This window comes from Phascolarctos cinereus, unplaced genomic scaffold (genome assembly GCF_003287225.1).
Source record: "Phascolarctos cinereus isolate Bilbo 61053 unplaced genomic scaffold, phaCin_HiC Scaffold_2;HRSCAF=192, whole genome shotgun sequence".
Taxonomy (NCBI): domain Eukaryota; kingdom Metazoa; phylum Chordata; class Mammalia; order Diprotodontia; family Phascolarctidae; genus Phascolarctos; species Phascolarctos cinereus.
In genome coordinates, this window is record NW_027555625.1 from 40,824,967 (window position 1) to 40,842,175 (window position 17,209).

Sequence of the window (17,209 nt, forward strand, 5' to 3'; positions counted from 1 at the left end):
ACCTATCTGTACAAAAATTACTTATAGTTGCATTATTTGTAGTGGCAAAAATCTGGAAACAACCTAAATGTCCAGTGATAATGGACTGTTCAAACAAATTGTGATAAGTCATTACTACTAAAATTTAAGGAACAGGAATGTAGAAAGATACAAAATAGTGCAAAACAAAGAAATCAGAAAGAGAAAACCAGTTCATGCACATGAAGTACAATGACAGGTATATAAGATACGGACACAAATGGGCAAATGGATCAGAAAGGGGTCATAGATAGATCCAGAGGGAAAATAGATAAACTGTTGTTATTTTCTAGTTTATTAAAATATACACAGTGCTGAGTAATGGATAGAGAGAGAGCTGAACTTAGAGTCAGAAAGCCCTGGGTTCAAGGCTTACTTTTGACATCTTGGGCTTTTTCACCCTGGGTAAGTCTCATAATCTCTCCATGTTCTAAGAAGGTGCTAGTCTGCTTTGGTAGAAGGAGTTCCCTATACCAGTGAAGTCACAGAGCTAGTCTCTCTCCCTTGTTAAAGCATTGTGAATAGTTTTGGATACACGTATATATTAAGATAACCAAATAAAGCCTAGGGTATACCTCGGTCTCTGCCGTTCCCTTCCTTGGCCAATACAGGCAAAGTATCTCAACGTTCCTATCACATCACCCTCATGAATCACTTCTTCTTTGATTAAGAACAGGAGAAATGTCCACTCTGAACCATTTTAGCAATTTGTACCTTCCTGGAAAAGTAAGAGAAGAGTCAATAAGCTCTCTCAAGAGATCTCCTAGCCAGTGGATCCTGGGGTTGTTAAATTCATAAAACCAGGGGGTGGGAGGATAAAAATCATTCATTGAAACAGTGCTGTCCTTTCCTGTGTTAGAAAGTAAGTTTGGGCACAATAGATTTTCCTGTGGCTTATGGAACTAGACTCATTGTTTTAGAGTAGGAGTTCTTAACCTGAGGTCTAAAGACCCCCAAAGGGGAACTTGGATGGGAAAAAAATTACGTTTTTATTTTCACTAACCTCTAACTGAAATTTAGCGTCCTTTCAATTGTGAATGTAGTCAACATTCTAAGGCGTTGTTCATCAGCTTCACTTCATATCAGAGCCCTCCATGCTTGCTTGCCCATTGTTACTGCCAGGGGAGTAGAGGGAAGTGGGGCTGAAGAGCCAGGCAGTTTTCCTGAGATGGCGAATGCACCTGCCTTCTGTTGCATATTCCCCTACTTGACTACTCAGTTTTAACTGTTACATCGGATATTTTGACATTTTTAATAGATTATTAACTACTCAAATGTTGATGTTACTTTATGGTCACCTAAGGGAGGCAGAGTGGTCGTGGCACCGTAGAAATTGCACTGGATTTGGAACCAAGTGGACTGGGTTCGCATCTCTAGGCTGCTGTTGGCCTTGGAGGGGCCAGTTCCTCCCTCTGGCCTCAGTTTCCTCATCTATAATTTGAGTTCAGGGATTCTTCACCTTTTGCAGGGTCCTGGGCCCCTTTGGCAGTTTGGTGAGCCCTTCTCAGAATAATGGCTTTAAATGAGTAAAATACATGGGATTACAAAGGAAACCAATTATATAAAAATATAGTTATCAGAATATTAAAAAAAAACCCACCAGCCAGATTCATGAACGCCAGGCTAAGGATTCCAGGGCTGGATCTCTAAGGTTCTTTCCAGTGTTAGGTCTGTGATCTTCATAAAAGCTCTGTGAGATTGGTAAGGCTTGTGTGCAGGGCTTTAGGATGATTACCTGAGGGTAGGAGAAATAAAGCACTTTGTCCATGGTCCCACAACTGGTGAGTAGCAGAGCTCTAATCCCAAACTCATAGGATCATAGGGTCAGAACCAGAAGGGATCATCTGACCTACCTCTATCTACAGGTGAGGAAACTGAGGCAGAGAGAAGTGAGTCACTTGTCCCAGGTGGTAAAAGTGGCCAAGTGGGATTTGAACCAAGGCCCTGTGATGTCAAATCTAGTACCGTTCCAGTTCCAGTTCTCTTTTTAATACCCTCAGCCCTCCCAGTGTAGGAAGAGCCATGATTAGCTTAAAACATTTCAGTGATCCAACTTATATTAAGGTAATTTTGTACCCGTTTTTATTTCACTTAGAAGAAAAATGGTAGGAATTGCAACGCTCGTTTTGTCTATATTTCTTTAGGGTGAAATAAGTAAGAGGAAAAAAGAGAAAAACCTAATTCGTACAGGTTTCTTTACTGTACTGCCTTGATTTCCTGGTTTTAGCCATGATTGTGATCATTTTTTAGTAGCACTTTATCCTCATGCAGTATAGAGTTCCTCTAGCTGTGGTATTGACTAGTTTCTCCCACTCCAAAAGTGTGTTCCCCATAGCCTTTCTGTGTGGCCAGTTGGTCATTCAAGAGGGAGGACATGGCAGGCAGTGGGTAAATGTAACTTGGCTTTCCTGAGGGTGTTTTGGTGATAGAATTCCTGAATTCTTAGCCCAGCGTTGAGCCCCTAGTCATGCAGCCTTTTCTTTCTATGTTAGCTATGGTCTCGGTATTGGTGAGAACTTCTGGGTCGATGTGTTTTCCTACTCCTAGATGTATATCTGGCCTATCCATGGACAAGGCGAGCCCCAGCAAATTCAGCTCCCTTTCAGGGGACCCAAGGAGGAGGGTTTATTTCAGGGACAGGCCTGGGGGTCCTCTCTGGTTCCCACTTGCCAGCTCCCTTGGCTTCATCTACTTTTAAGTACCAGGACTGCTCCAGAGCAGGAGGAGGAAAAGGACCCCCATGCTGTGTTAACCCCTGCTCATGAGAAGGCCTGAGACCAGACGTGTGGCTGGTGAGAGTTAGGAGTGATGTGATGGACACCAAGGCACGCTCTTAGCTACATCCTTCCTGATAGCACTTTTCATTTTAACTTCACTGTTTCTGCAAATTCAGAAGGTCTGTGATGGCCTCATTCCTAATCTCAGCTTTTGATCTTTTATCCCTCAGGTTGCTTTTACAACCAAAATTTATCACCCCAACATCAACAGCAATGGCAGCATCTGTCTTGACATCCTGAGATCTCAGTGGTCTCCAGCATTAACGGTATCAAAAGGTAGGAATGAAAAAAGGACGTAGGATCACTGAGGGCTGTATGATAGGACATTTCTCAGTAGGACTTGTTGGAAAATTCCATCCATCACCTGCCATTCGATATTCGAGAGCGTGGGTCAAAAATGCCTTTCAAAGGTCCTTTGGGGGCTTGGGCAAACCTTGATTTTGGTAAGCCCAACTTAAAGGACTTGTAGAAAAATCAATAGCAGATTGAAATTGAAGTATGTTTCTATTCCTCCAGGTGATGAACATCCTTCTTGCTAAAACATACCAAGGCGTGAGAGTGTGTCTGTTGAGATGGGGCAAGGATAATTAGAATGTAAGAATGATAAAGGCAAATAGTTATCCCTTCCACATTACGGTTTTCCACATTGTGGTTTTGATATATCGCGGGTTAGCATATGAAATTAAATGGGAGTTTTGGGGAAGTTTTGGAGAAGCTGCAGACAACACACAAAGGCCTACAGATGACATGGAAAAAGTCTAGAAACCAGAAATGCATAAAATATATGTATAGTATTGTATAATATAGCCTATGGCCAAATACTTAACCCAAATTTTACAATAAGGTACTGTAAACATCCCATAAAAGAAAAAGAAAAAAAATATTCAGACTTCTTCTCTGGTATGAAGAGGGGGCTAAAAGTTTTTATGAAGATTTTCCAGATCAAGGGGGCCCTAATCCCTGCAATGTGTAGAAGGGATAACTGTATTGTTAATGAGCTAAAGTGCATTAAAGGTAGATATGGGGGCAACCACTATGTGACTAGATGATTCCTATTAGGAAACATTGAAGATGTTTGGTCAGCAGTAGGATTTGGGTGGGTTGGAGGACCTCCAAGGGCCCCAAGAAGAGGCACATTAGCTGATCCAGAGACAAGCTGATAAGAAAAGGCCTGAAAACCTAGAGTAACTGCTTAGCGGGCTTTGTTCAGACTGATAGAAAATTCTTGGAGAAGATGACGTGATGCTTTTCCTGAATCCAGGGCAAGATAGAACTGCCTTTCTGATGTCTTGGACTAGATGTCCAGTAGAGATCTTAAACTCAACATGCCCAAAGCAGAATTCATCCCCACCCCCACCCCACCCCCAGCCCCTTCCCTGTTAGTATAGAGGACATCACCATTCTCCCAGACCCTTGGGCTCCAAACCTAGGAGTCATTCCGGATTCCTCACTGTCTCTCACCTCCCATATTCAAGCTGTTGCTAAGGCCTGTCCATTTCACCTTCATAATACCTCTCGGGATATACCCCCTTCTTTCCTGGACACTACCTCCACCCTGGTGTCAGTCACATTATGTCATGCCTGGATGATTGCAGTAGCCTGGGGGGTGGGTCTGCCTGCCTTCAGTCTCTCCTCATTCCAATCCATATTCCGTTCAGCCACCAAAGTGATTCTCCTAAAGTGCCCAAGTCACATGCTCATACCTCCTTCACCTCCCACCTCCTACTCAATAAACTCTAGTGGCTGCCTGTTATCTCTAGGAGCAAATACAAAATGCCCTTCGCAACCTGCCTCCCCCACCCTTCCAGTCCTCTTACACCTTACTCCGGACGCTTCCGGTGACCCTGGCCTCCTGGCGCTCCCACCAACAAGACCCTCCCTCTCGCAGATCTGTGCATGTCCTGGGTGTCTTCTGTGCCTGGTATGCTTTCCCTTCTCTCTCCTCCTGCCTTCCTGGCTTCTTCCAGGTCTCAAGTAAAATCTTACCTTCTCCAGGACGCCTCTGTGTGTGTGTGTGTGTGTGTGTGTGTGTGTGTGTGTGTGTGTGCGCGCGCGCGTGCGCGTGCATGTGTACATGTATAGGCATGTATGTATATGCATATTTATGTGTGTGTATATACATACATGTCACTTGCCAACTGTTAACCACTCGGCAAACACTTATTAAGCATCAGCTGTGTACCAGGCACTGCCTTCAAGGAACCCACAGTCTAGTGTAGGAAACAGCGTGTATAGAACTAGGTCCGTGCGAGGTGCACGCAGTGTAGGCGGGCAGGCGATCTTAGAGGGAAAGGCGCTGGCAAGAAGAGGAGGACTATTTTTGAGGCTTTCTTGTTGCTTCTTGTTTGCACACCACTGACATCTCCCCTGGGACATCCCCACGCCCCCTCGAATCTAGGAGAGGTGCATCTTGAAGAAAAGTCTTCATATTCAGGAGCATTTGACACGCAGCCTTTATGCTTAGGAAAGAAGAAATGGAATTTGCAAGCTTACTACACCTCTCAGGGAAGGTCTCTGATTTCTTCAGGCTGGGGAATTCCTTCTGCCAACACAGAAAGCTGCCTCTGAGCTTGTAGTTAAATCTTACGAGTTGCCTGAGGTCACGAGTAACCATTAAGAAGTGCTGGCCCACTACGTGGCACAGTGGAGAGAGCACCAGCCCTGGAGTCAGGAGGACCCGAGTTCAAATACGGCCTCAGACGTTTGACTCTAGCTGTATGACCCTGGGCAAGTCACTTCACCCCAGTTGGCTCACTCAAAAAAAAAAAGTACTTGCCTAGCTCACTAGCTAGTGTCAGCCTGAATTTGAACCCAGATCTTCACATACATTTTTCTCATGTGACCTTCATTATTTATGTGCTCAGTTGTCCTGTTTAGACGCAGCCACGTTTACTTAGAGTGGCCTGTTTTATCTCTGCAGTAATAAAGTGAGGATGAAGCAGAATTCCGCTGCTGCTGAAGACAGGGCTAGTTTTAGGCGAGATTATCTCCCTAAACCTGGGTCTGAATCGCATCACAGCTCCTTGTTAAGCCCAGGATGGCAGCTCCCACCTCCTGGAGTGAATTAGGAGGCTCCAAAGCACTAACTTGATGTCATCATTGTCATTATTGTTCCTGCTTTGACCTCGGGGAAAGAATTTCTCCTCTTTGTGTCTCAGTTTCCTTCTCTGTAAAATGAAGGTGTTGTACCAGGTGAACTCCAAGTTCCCTTCCTTCTATAAAACTTATGGTTCTCCTCCCCTGTTAGTCCCCACCACCGCATCACTAGCCCCTGAAGAGATGGAGGCAGCAGGTGACATGGCCTCTATCACTGGCCCGGCCTTCCCTGCTCCTGTGCCTTGTGTTCTCCCTGGGCTTTACCACAGTAGCTATGGAACTGCCCTTTCCTCATTCTCACCTTTAGCACAGGGGCCCATGCCGGTACTCGTCCTGCTGTGTCTAGACAGTGGAACAGCCTGAGTGTTGATGAGATGACAGTCTTCCCACCTGCTTTGCAGGTTATGGGCTTTTGGCCGTGTCTGCCAAGTGTTGAGCTAAGGTGGGAGGTGACAGCAGAAGAAACAGGTCCAGAGAACTTCCATGATGCTCCCAGGGTCCCTTAGTGAGTTAGCAGCAAACGTGGCTTCACCACGCAGACTCTGCTTGGGCACTGACTTCTCACGATGGTGTTGTGTTTTAAAGAGTAAATAAGCATTTCTGAAAGCATTGTGATGTGCCAGGCACCATGCCAAGGACTGGGGCTGTTAATGCAAACAGAAGGAAAGCCTCTGCCCTTTGGTCCCAGTGGGGGAAGGGGTGGCTGCCAGGGAGGGGGCTTGGGGTGGACCCCCAGGGTGGTTGGTCAACACATCCTCCAGGATTGGAGATAGTGCTTTGGCTGTTGTTCTCAGAGCTTAAGTTAAGAAGTTGGGAGGAGGAGGAGGGAGGGGGAGAAAGTGTGTTAGAGGACAGAGCCAGCTGGGTCTGCTTCAGGATAATGAAGGGCGCTCATTGTGGGGAATGGAGGCTCCAGGAGAGAAGTGGAGTCAGACTCGCGGTGAGGCAGAAGGGCACATCAGTGGCCGGCGAGTGACCTGTCAGTCGGGCTAATCATGGAGGATAGAAGGACAGTTACTCCAGCAGACCCTGAAATCCCTGGAGTGCCAATGACAGGGCGAGGGGAGGGGCTCACCAGGGCACAGAAGGGTCGCTCATTCAACTCTTCTTTTTCCCTTAGTTCTGTTGTCTATCTGTTCCCTGCTCTGTGACCCCAACCCTGATGACCCTTTGGTTCCTGAGATAGCCCACACCTACAAAGCAGACCGAGAGAAGTAAGCCTCGCTTGGAGTTTCTCATTTTTCCTATGACTGACTAAACAAGTGGCAGTCCTTGGGCGGGCCCGTTTTGTCCTCAGGTATACCTGCGGAAGGGTACTCCTCACCACTGCTTTATAATTGGGGATTTCGACTGAGCCACAGGTCACCGATGGCAGCTCTGTTTTGCAAGAAACCCACCAACTATTACAGTCAGTTGACAAGAAGACAGTGTAGGCTAGTGGAAGGAGTCCTGAATTATAAACAGGAGGTCTGTTTGGGTCCTCCAACTAGTTTGTCTGATGGCTTTAAGGAAGAAGAAGAGGATGGTCAGCTGCTTCAGGAGCAATTCACCTTTTCTGTAATTTATCAGCTGCCACGGTTTGAAAAAATGTTTCCCCCAAGTGGTCCGGCCACGCTTGGCTGGTGGCAGATGGAGGGCCAAGAACCAGGGCTTTTCAGGGCACCTGTGGCAGAGAGCATTATGGGCATCTCAGTCAGTCCACAAGCCTGCCACGTGCTAGGCTCTGTTCTAGGCACTGGGGTACAAGTACAAAGAATGAAGTGTCCTGTACTTGCAAAGGGCTGACATTTTTAGTGGAGGAGACAAGTACATTTAAAAATATATTCAGGATAAACATAAAATGAATAAATAAATGTAACTCCAGAGTAGTTAAACACACAATAGTTTGGGAGGAAGAGCACTGGGGAGGAGCCAGGGGAATCAGGATGGGCTTCATGTAGAAGGTGGTACCTAAGCTGTGTCTTCAAGGAAGAGAGGGCCTGTGAGAAAGAGGTGAGGAAGGGGAGCATTCTTGGTGAGGGACTTGGCTCCTGCAGCGGTCTGGAGATGGGAGATGATGTGGTGTGGTAAAGTGACACAGTGCGAAGACAAGTTTGGGTGAATCACAGAGTGTGGGAGGGGATGTAACATCCAGTGAGGCCAGAAGGGCAGAGAGAAGACAGGACTTTATAGCTAAATAGAGGAGTCCTGGCGAGATGTGATCAGAGGTGGGGGAATGCCTAACAGACACATTTGTTAGCTAGCACTAGGTTTTAGAAGCATCGAGCTCACTGTTCCTGATCGACTCTGACTTCTCTTTTGGTGGCTACATTCAAAAGGCAAGTGCCACCATCACTTCGAGCACCTAGCCTGGCAGAATCCACACCAGACCAGCACGGAAACAGTGGCATGAATTTAAAAAGTTGGCAAACTGGCCTCAGAGAAGACGGGTGCACACACATTCATTGATTGCTGATAGAATCACAAACTTATGCGATATTTTTGGATAACAATCTGGTAGTTAAAATTACAAAAAATTATCACACTCTGACTCAGTAATTCCATTGTTTGCAATACACCCTGAAAGTGTTATCAAAACAACTTTTTTAAAAAAAGCTATTTTCATAGCAGGATTATTTGTAATTGGAAAAAAAAAACTGGAGGTAACCCAAATGTTATATAGCAGTGGAATGGTTAACTTCATTGTGGTACGTTGATTTAATGGAATTATACTGTAGATGAGCAGATATATAATATAATACAAAGAAATATAAAGAAATCTGGAAAGACCCTTGTGAATTTAATTAAAGCATAAAAAGTGGAAGCCAAAGACTGATGGCAGCTGCTTGAGGTGAAATGCCGAGAATGAATGGACAGAGTCCTGATGGAGACCCTCAGAGAGGGGTGCAAAGTCAGGAGAGTCTTATATGTTGGGATTAATTAACTGCAGGTGGTTGCAAAGCAGATTTAATTAGTTAAATTGACATTCAATATTAATTATAACTGTTCAAAGATAAATCAAATGTGGGGAAAAAAAGCTTAAAAACAGTTGGACGGTTGGACATTGATAACTGCTGAAACATTGGAGAAGAGATCACTTAAAAAAAAATTAACAAGTATTTATTTTCTCTCCCTCCCACCCATCCCCACTACCTCGTAACAAATGTGCATAGTCAAGCAATACAGATCTCTGGAGTCTTGTGCACCTGGAGTCCATCCACTGCCTCTCAGGAGGTGAGACCCTGAGCCTCTGTTCCTGGGCCTCTGCCTTAGGCTGAGTCCTTGAGGCTGGACTGTCACTTTCCCAGCTGGCTCTCACCACTGAGCCCAAGCTGTTTGTTAGCGACTTGAGCGTGTTGACTGTTGGACATCAGTTTGACATCTCCTTTGAGAACCTGAAAAAAGGCAGGTAGATGGAGGGCTCTTTGCAGCCACATGCTTATTGAATTCTGGAGGACAGCCTTTTATTTTTTCCCTTTTGACATATTTTTCTGGCTCACTTCATGTTTAGGTTTATTTTTCTTTAACTGGCCTGGTTTCTCAGTGTTTTATCTTTGTTTTCTGAGTCAGTGCAAAAATGTGTGAAATTTCACTGTTGTTTTTTTTTTTAACACTCAGTCCATCCTTTCAATAGCAAGAATTACAGAAACACCCCCAGCTGTACTTTAAGTTCAGTGCTGATCAGTGTCAGTCTCCCTTTGAAAAGAGAGTATGGTTTACCAAGGGAGATTTCTCCAGAGTCCCATGGGAAAAGCCACAGAACGTTCTGCTGCTCAAACTGGGATTCCCTGATTAAAACTAGCTTTTTTACTATCGTTTTCACAATAGGCTCTAATTTAGCACTTCACATCACTTTCCGAGGCTTGATCGAGCCGCTGGTTTTGCCTTGCCTAGTTTTCATTCTTCTCAGATAACACCAGCTTGGGTTTTTCCTACTGCATGTATGACATCATCACACTAGAACAGGGGAAGAGAATCAGGAGATAGACTGGGTGGCCCTTGAGGAAGTGACAGATGGCCTCCTGGGCTGGACCTCCCAGCCAACAGGCAGGAAAATCAGACTTCAGTTGTCGTTGTGGCTTCCGTGACCTAGACTCCTCGGGTTTTCAAGAGAATTGGCAGAAAGGAGCCTTTTTGCCTCTCCTGTAGCATTGAGAACCTCTGCTCTTTTTCTTCCAGGTACAACAGATTAGCCAGAGAATGGACCCAGAAATACGCCATGTAAATGCCATGAAGATTTGACTCTTTACAAGCTGAGAATTTTAACCTTTCAGAGCAATCTCTTAGTGGAAACTCTGGGTTGTCCAGTGTGTACTTGATGCCATGAGCCATTTGCAAGGGGTCTCCTACTCTGTGAACAGACCCTGGTTTCCCTTTTGCTTTTGTCTCAACTTGGAGTTACCACCTGCAGCCGTTTGGATTCTGACAACTTCCTGCCTTTGATGTCAAAATCAGTAGCCACTTTCATTTACTGATTTTTAGCCTGGTTCAAACTGGAATCCACTTTCCACCCCCACTCCCTTGACCTTCTCTTGGAATGGCAGAAATGCACGCATTCCTTCCTTTAGTCTTTCCTCAGGGTGGCATGTGCTGTGCCCTTCACACTGCACAACAGGAGCTGTGCAGCTTCCTGATAAGTGTCCTAATAGAACCAAGTACTCGCCTGGTGTGCCCAAGAGAGCCGGATGAGATTTTCCCTAGTTTTCAGTTTACTGAAGAACTCTATCCAAAGAGGAATCCCAACCCTCAGGGACATTGCATGGGATTGGAAATGGTTTGGCAGTGAAATGAATGAGTGGCTGGATTTTCTCCACTGTCTCCAAGTAAAAGAGGACAGTGCGATTGGCCGGTCTTCGTATGCAGTAGGAATTGCAGTCTCACTTTTTTAGCCTGAGAAGCAGGAGATCCGAAGCACCTGTCAATAATAGCTAAGTGCTCATTTCCACTCTTGCTCACAGAATTACCAGGAAAAAAAATCACGAGATTTGGAAAGATGTCGGATTGTGTTGTCTGAAGATTATGGAAGATGCTGAGGCCCTGCAGACGAAAGGAGAGGTCAGAAAGTGGAGAGTGTTTCATTTGTTAGGAAAAAAAAGTCAAAAAGGGATGGCGCTCTGGCAGAGAGACTTCTTTTGTAAATAAATCTGTCATTTCCCTTTGACATGATCCTTGAATTATTCAAAGGGACAGCTCCACTTTTATCCTCATGTTTGTTTTCATTCAGAAGACAAGGTGTGGAAGCTCTGTCCAGGTCCTCCAGAAACCTTAGCAGGAGTGGTTCCTTGGGCCTTTCGGCTCAATTAGCTTTCAGGTTTAAACATTTCTGTTAGAGTTGGAATAAATGAAGAAGTTAGGTATTGGTTGCCTTTATAGTTTTGTGAGTATTCTAGCAAGAAAATGAGCAGATTGTTTTTTTTTAACCTTAGCTAAACCTTCTCAAAGAGAAGCAAAATGCATTATTTTAAAACCCAAGATAATGATTTACTTGTCTCTGTTCTCTCCTGGTTCTCAGAGTTGCTTTGCACTCCTTGGGTTACTCCACGATAGAACAATAATGTTTGGGGAAGTCCATGGGAGCCGAGTGACTGTAAACTATGCAAATAGCAAATGACCCAGTCAAGCAATTGCAGGTTTAAAGAAACGATAAATGGATTTGTTAAACCTTGAACTTGAAGGGCAGCTGATTTACTTTTCTAAAAAATTGGCTGAGTGCAGAGACTCGGAAGTGATCGTTACATTATTGCCAAAAGATTTCTCAGAGGAAGCTGGCTAAGGTCAGCTCCTCGTGGAAGGCAGAGCAGCTAGGATGGGCCTTGCCTGCTGCTCTGCCTTGTTTAGACAGGCCCCTGTCCAGCTGCTCCTCTATTGCCATAAGACAGTGTTTCCTTGTCTTGGGATTTCCGGTGCCCCGGATCCCTTCTCTTGTGTCATCACTCCTTTCCAGTCATTTTTAAACTAACCAATAAATTTAAAATTTAAACATATCAGGTATTAAGAGTGTGCAACAGGCCATCATTATGGTGTTAGTATGGAAAGAGTCACTCTGAAGAGCAAAATGGCAGTAATGACATGGGGCTTAGAGTGTGTGTGCGCTCACTGTTTGGTGACGCTGCATCTTGTATCTAAGGATCACAAAGCACTTACAGCTGTGACTTGTGTAGCACGTTGTGAGAGGGAGAAGAAGAGACTGGCTCACATTTTGCTGTTGGAGATATGGAGGCCCAGAGAGGGGCTGCCCCACATACTGGAAGCCCAAATGAACCACAGAATGTTAGAGCTAGGAGAAGTCTTAAGAGATCCAGTGTCCCAGTTTTACAAATGAAGAAAGCCTGCTTGAAGTTACATAGTGTGGACTTAGCAACCTAGTGACTGCTGAAAAATGCCTTCTAAAAAAAACCACAACTTTTTTTTAACCAGTTTAATCAAATTTTAAAAATTAAGTCTTTCTACCTAAGAGATTCCATTGGTAGTAAAACAAGTGAAATCAGGTCTTTGTTTCCTCCTCCAACATCTGTCTTTACTCAGTCTTTGCTGGGAGCTATTGGCAAGCCTATACTAGACACTGGAGATTCAGACACTCCTGAGCTGGAGCCACAGAGTACATGTCATCTTTACCCCAGCCAGTCCAGCGGGTTCTCTTTCTCTAGTAAAGTCACCAGACCTGTCTTCTTTCAAGGGCAAAAGCCATCGGATATAGAGCTAGATAAGACCTTGGAAATTGTGGGGTCTAACCCACTTCTTTGACAGACAAGGAAATCAATGTGAAAAAAACCCATGAGGTCAGGCCCTGTTCCACTGGGTAAAGAGGTCTTATTTCCAAACAGATTGCTGCTCTCTAAAAATTCCTGGGTAATCACCAGCTCCCTGCACTTAGGACCTCCTATCCAGGGGAAGAGACCCAAGTTTGCAATGGGTCAGCTAGCTATGCAGCTTTTTTCCTCCTTTTCCTAAAGGCATGACTGAGGTCCATAATCCATTTAGACAGACTTGTTATGTTCCTAGAGGACCTTGCCATTTGGAATTCTGGTTGCTATGTGGGAATAGGATTGGCATCCTTGGATTTTACAGAAGGTGAAATTTGAAAATTACAAACATGATCCTATTAGAGGACGGAGAAGAAGGAGGTGGCATTTCAGATCAGTCTGACCAGAGAGGCATTTCACCAGGCTGCGCTGCCCCCAAGGTCGCTTTCTGAGCAAGCAGAAGCACAGCTTGGTTCTAAGCTACCTCATCACACTTTCTTTGGGATTTCTTCGAAAAGTCAGTGCCAGCCTTCTTGGAGTGGCACGTTGGCAGCTTCCTGCGCTCACTGGCTCTGAGGTCATCCTGTTGCCAATGGGAATTTAGGAGAGGGGCTCAAGATGACACAGATCTCCTCAATTCTCCTGTCCTCTTTATAAATTTACTTGTTTATGACTCATTCTGGTTGTTTCGGTTTTCTTCCTGAGTAGCGCTGGAGGGAAGGGGTGGAGCTATAGCTGACTTGTCAGGGAGTACTAGCCGTGCCTTCTGAAGAAACTGGAAATTGCGAGAGAGTCAGCCCTGGGCATCGGTCGCCAAGTAGCACTGAGACTCAAGGGCCAGGTTGGTTGAAGCTTCCCGTGGCCTAAGCTCAGACCCGTGCCAGGTTTTCTGTCTTAGAATGTGCTTGTATCTCCCACCTCTATGTCAGCCTCAAGAAATAGGACAAACAGTAAAGAACCAGCTAGTCTCCGTGGCAGTTTGTTGGCTTCAGTCCCAAAGTTTTCTTGACTTCCATCCAGGAAAGGCCCTGGCCAAGGGCCCGTGAAATGTTTATATCAGAGAAATGAACGCATTTCATACGGCTTCCTTGATTGAACCTTGCTGCTCCAAGGGTATTCAGCTGCCCTCTGAGAAGTTAGGCCACAGCTTCTAAAGGTGAGAAACTTAGGTCGGCTAAGATTCACAGGTTAAACACCTCCTAACCCCCAGGAAAAATGAACAAAGTACCTGTAAAAGAGGGCAGAATTAGCCTTGAACTGCCATGAATGAGATGGCCAGGAGCCCATTTATTGAGTCATCCACGTTTAGAAACTATGTTGATTTGTTCAGGCCTTTTTGGAGCACCCCAATGCTTGCATAGCACTGATTGGTATTCCAGGGAAGGAGCTGGCCACCAGAGAGAGTCCAGCCCTCTAGGAGTTTACATTCTAGTCAGTTGGAAATTCAGGGTATGCACATAAAGCAGTAGGTAGATTAAGTCCAGGATGAGTGTTAAAGACCAGAAGGGTCACTTGGAGTTCATGTGAGGAAAAGCTTGTGGAGACTTGAGTTAAAACTCAGTGGAGGGGATTTGTACAGGTGAAGGGCTGGAGGCATGGCCCAAGCCAAAGCTTAAAGTGAGAAATGAGCAAGATCTGTTTGGGGGCCATCAAGGAGCTGTCCTCGTTGGAATGGATGATTCATTTTGGGGAGTAGAGGGATGTAGAGGTCTGTGGGTTCAGTGGAGAAGGGCATGATGGAGGAGGCTTCAGGGTTCTAACTATCATTCCCTTGTCTTCCCTTGGCATAGCTAAGGAGTAAAGCTCTGCTGTGTTTATGTGGGAAGTAAAGGGGAAAACCCATCAGAATCTGGCTGCCTGTTTCAGATGTGTGTGTCTGTCTCTGGACCGTGTATCAAGGAGCAATAACAGTCCTTTTCAAGGCGTTGCAAACTGCACTTTCTAGCCATGGAAGTAGATGGGGCAGATTACTTAGCTGTGGGAACCTTGGTGCTATTTCAGACCTGGCCACAGTATGCAAGCTCAAAGCTAGCCAGTACAGATTGTGGAGAGCTACTTATTTAGTTTGCATGTTTTTCAGCCTATGAAATGCTAAGAGGTAGTTCTCAAATGTCTCAGAAGTTCAAAGTACATTGATCATGTTAAAGAACATACTGGTGTCAGGTTGTTTACTTTGTGTGTTAGAATGTAGAATGTCAGACTATAAAACAGGCTTCCCACTGAACTTCTCAATTTGCTGAAATCACCGTCCTCCTTGTGATTTCACTTTCATATGGCCAGCCCACCCTACATTTTCTTTAGATCTCTTCCTGTCTGAAGAGTGTACCCCAGGGAATTGGGGCAGACGTGTGCACGTTACCTGGGCTTTGGATGTCTGTGAGAATCCCAAGAAACTGGAAAGGCTTATGTGGTAGGAATGATGGTCATCCTTCCTTCGGGCTGCAGAAAGGGCTGGGCCCCAAGAACGCCACATTTGCTCTTCTCTTCTTTGGAGGGCTCTGCCCCTTCCTGGGAGCCCAGATGGACTCTACTAACAGAACCTCAGCCCGCAGTCTCTTGAAGCTGTCTTTGGTCTACCTGCCGCTGCTACCCAGAAGAAAGCAAGCCGTGATGTGTGGTCACATGGAACCGTGATCAAACCTGAGAAGCCCTGGTCTCCTTTGGGCCTTTCCACACTCCTCCAGATGCCTAGCACACTCATTATTCTCTACCCTCCCTCCTTCCCATCTCCCCCCTCCAATGCTTATTATTGCTCAAACCGCAACAGCCGATTACTGTGAAGGGTTTGTGTCTATTTTTTTTTCTCCCCAAGATTGTGAAGTCTCCATTTGTTGAACCATATTTGCCATTTGCCTCACGACATGTAGAGTGGACACAATTCCTTTTTAAGCTAGGAAAAAAGCAGAGACTGAAACCTCTCCAACCTCTGCAATACTGTGGCCACATGTTGGTTTGAGCAGGGAAACGTCATCCTGGAATTCTGCTGAAATATGATTTTGTTGGTAACTGTGAATCTTCTGTTGATGCATAAGTTAAATAAACAGTGGTCCTTTCTTACTGGTCTCGCCGTGCCTTTTAAGAACAGCCTGTTTTCTGATGTTGTCTGTGTGTGTTCTTTGACTCTCATGAATTGCAGAGAAAAACAGCTTCAAGAATCCCCCTTTATTGCCCCATCAGAACCCTTGAAGATGTTTAGAATATGAGCCAAGTAGTTAGAATTTAGAAAATGAAGCTGGTCTAGTAGGGTCAGGTCCTGCCAGGTTTGATATAAGGCAGTGGTAAAGCCTCTGGGGAAAAGTAGAATGTGAATTAAATGTGCAATGTAGGTTTAGACCTAGGAGGAGAGGGGAGAGAAAGAAACCCGAATAATACCCACAACAAAACAATAACATCATGAAATCAAATGAGAATTCAGGCCGAGAGAATGAAATCCTAAAAAGCTCATTGGATTTAACATCCTTGACATGGGAATGAGCCAGCAAAAGACATATGGAAGAAAAGACTTCTTGTGAAGGCGAGAAAAGATGATATTAAGTTTGGTTCCTGGTGCCACATTCAGGAAGGACGTTGATCTGTTGGATGGCGACCAGAGGAGGGGCACCAAAATGCTGAAGGGCCTTAAATCTGCACCTTCTGAGGAGCCATTAAATGACTTGAGAAGAAACAATAGAGGGGACATTGTAACTGTCCTCCAGCATTTCAGGGGCTCTTAAATGGAATAGGAGACGTATTTGTTCTGCTTGGCCCCGCATGTCAGAAAGAGGAGCAAGCAAGGGTAGAAGCGGGAATGAGGAAAATGTAGGTTTGATGCCAGGAAAAACTTCTAACAATTAGAACCACCAAGAAGTAGGACGGTCTCTTGGGGCAGCATGGTGGTGCAGCCCTGGAGTCAGAAGGACCTGAGTTCAAGTCCAGCCTCAGACACTTAGTAGCTGTGTGACCCTGGTCAAGTTACTTAACACCAATTGCCTCAAAAAAATAAAAATAAAAAGAAGTAGAGTGGGCTGTCTCAGGAGGTAGCAAGTGGCCCTCCAGTGGAGATCTGCAAGCAAAAGAATAGTGACTACTTGGGGATGAACGAGAAGCAGTTCTTGTTCAGGTGTGGTGTGGACTAATGAAGTCCCTTCTAATTCCAGTTCTCTAGTGAATAGAAACAATTGAAAGACGGTTGATATTTTTTATTCGAAATGGTGGTGAAAAATGGATCCGTGAGTAGAGATGTGTAAATTCTAATAAAATACCCTAGCCCATAAGCACTCAATAAATTTATGCCGGCATTGTTCCTTATTGCTTATGGTGGGCATGAGTGGTATGGTGAGGCGATATTTGCTGGTTTTGCTTAATGTTTACTATTTTTAAATTTTCTTAATTTGTATAATTTTGCTGCTATTTTTAAATTTAATATTTGCTATTAGTTTTTTCCTTGAGAAGTAATGAAGATTGAGACTTAATTGCCTCAAGGGACTTCAGGGCTATTGACATAACTTGCTGATGGCTTACACATAAAAAGCTGGTGCGGGAGGAGTCAGGACACTTCTCTTAGCGCAGGCTTCTGATTAGCAGACCATCGTGCTCAACGGAGAGGCAGGGAAGCCC

The 17,209-nt window shown here is 45.0% G+C and overlaps 1 protein-coding gene across 2 annotated transcripts in view; it reads left to right on the forward strand.

Annotated features, from left to right (window-relative positions):
- UBE2D4 (ubiquitin conjugating enzyme E2 D4) overlaps positions 1–15,670 on the forward strand; it is a 37,120-nt gene extending 21,450 nt beyond the window's left edge. For both annotated transcript variants that reach the window (XM_020963639.2, XM_020963640.2), the window contains 3 exons: positions 2,966–3,071; positions 7,012–7,105; positions 10,050–15,670. In XM_020963639.2, the coding sequence (XP_020819298.1) occupies positions 2,966–3,071; positions 7,012–7,105; positions 10,050–10,095 (246 nt within the window). In that variant the 3' untranslated portion in view covers positions 10,096–15,670. The remainder of the gene's footprint in view (positions 1–2,965; positions 3,072–7,011; positions 7,106–10,049) is intronic.
- The last annotated feature ends 1,539 nt before the right edge of the window (positions 15,671–17,209 follow it).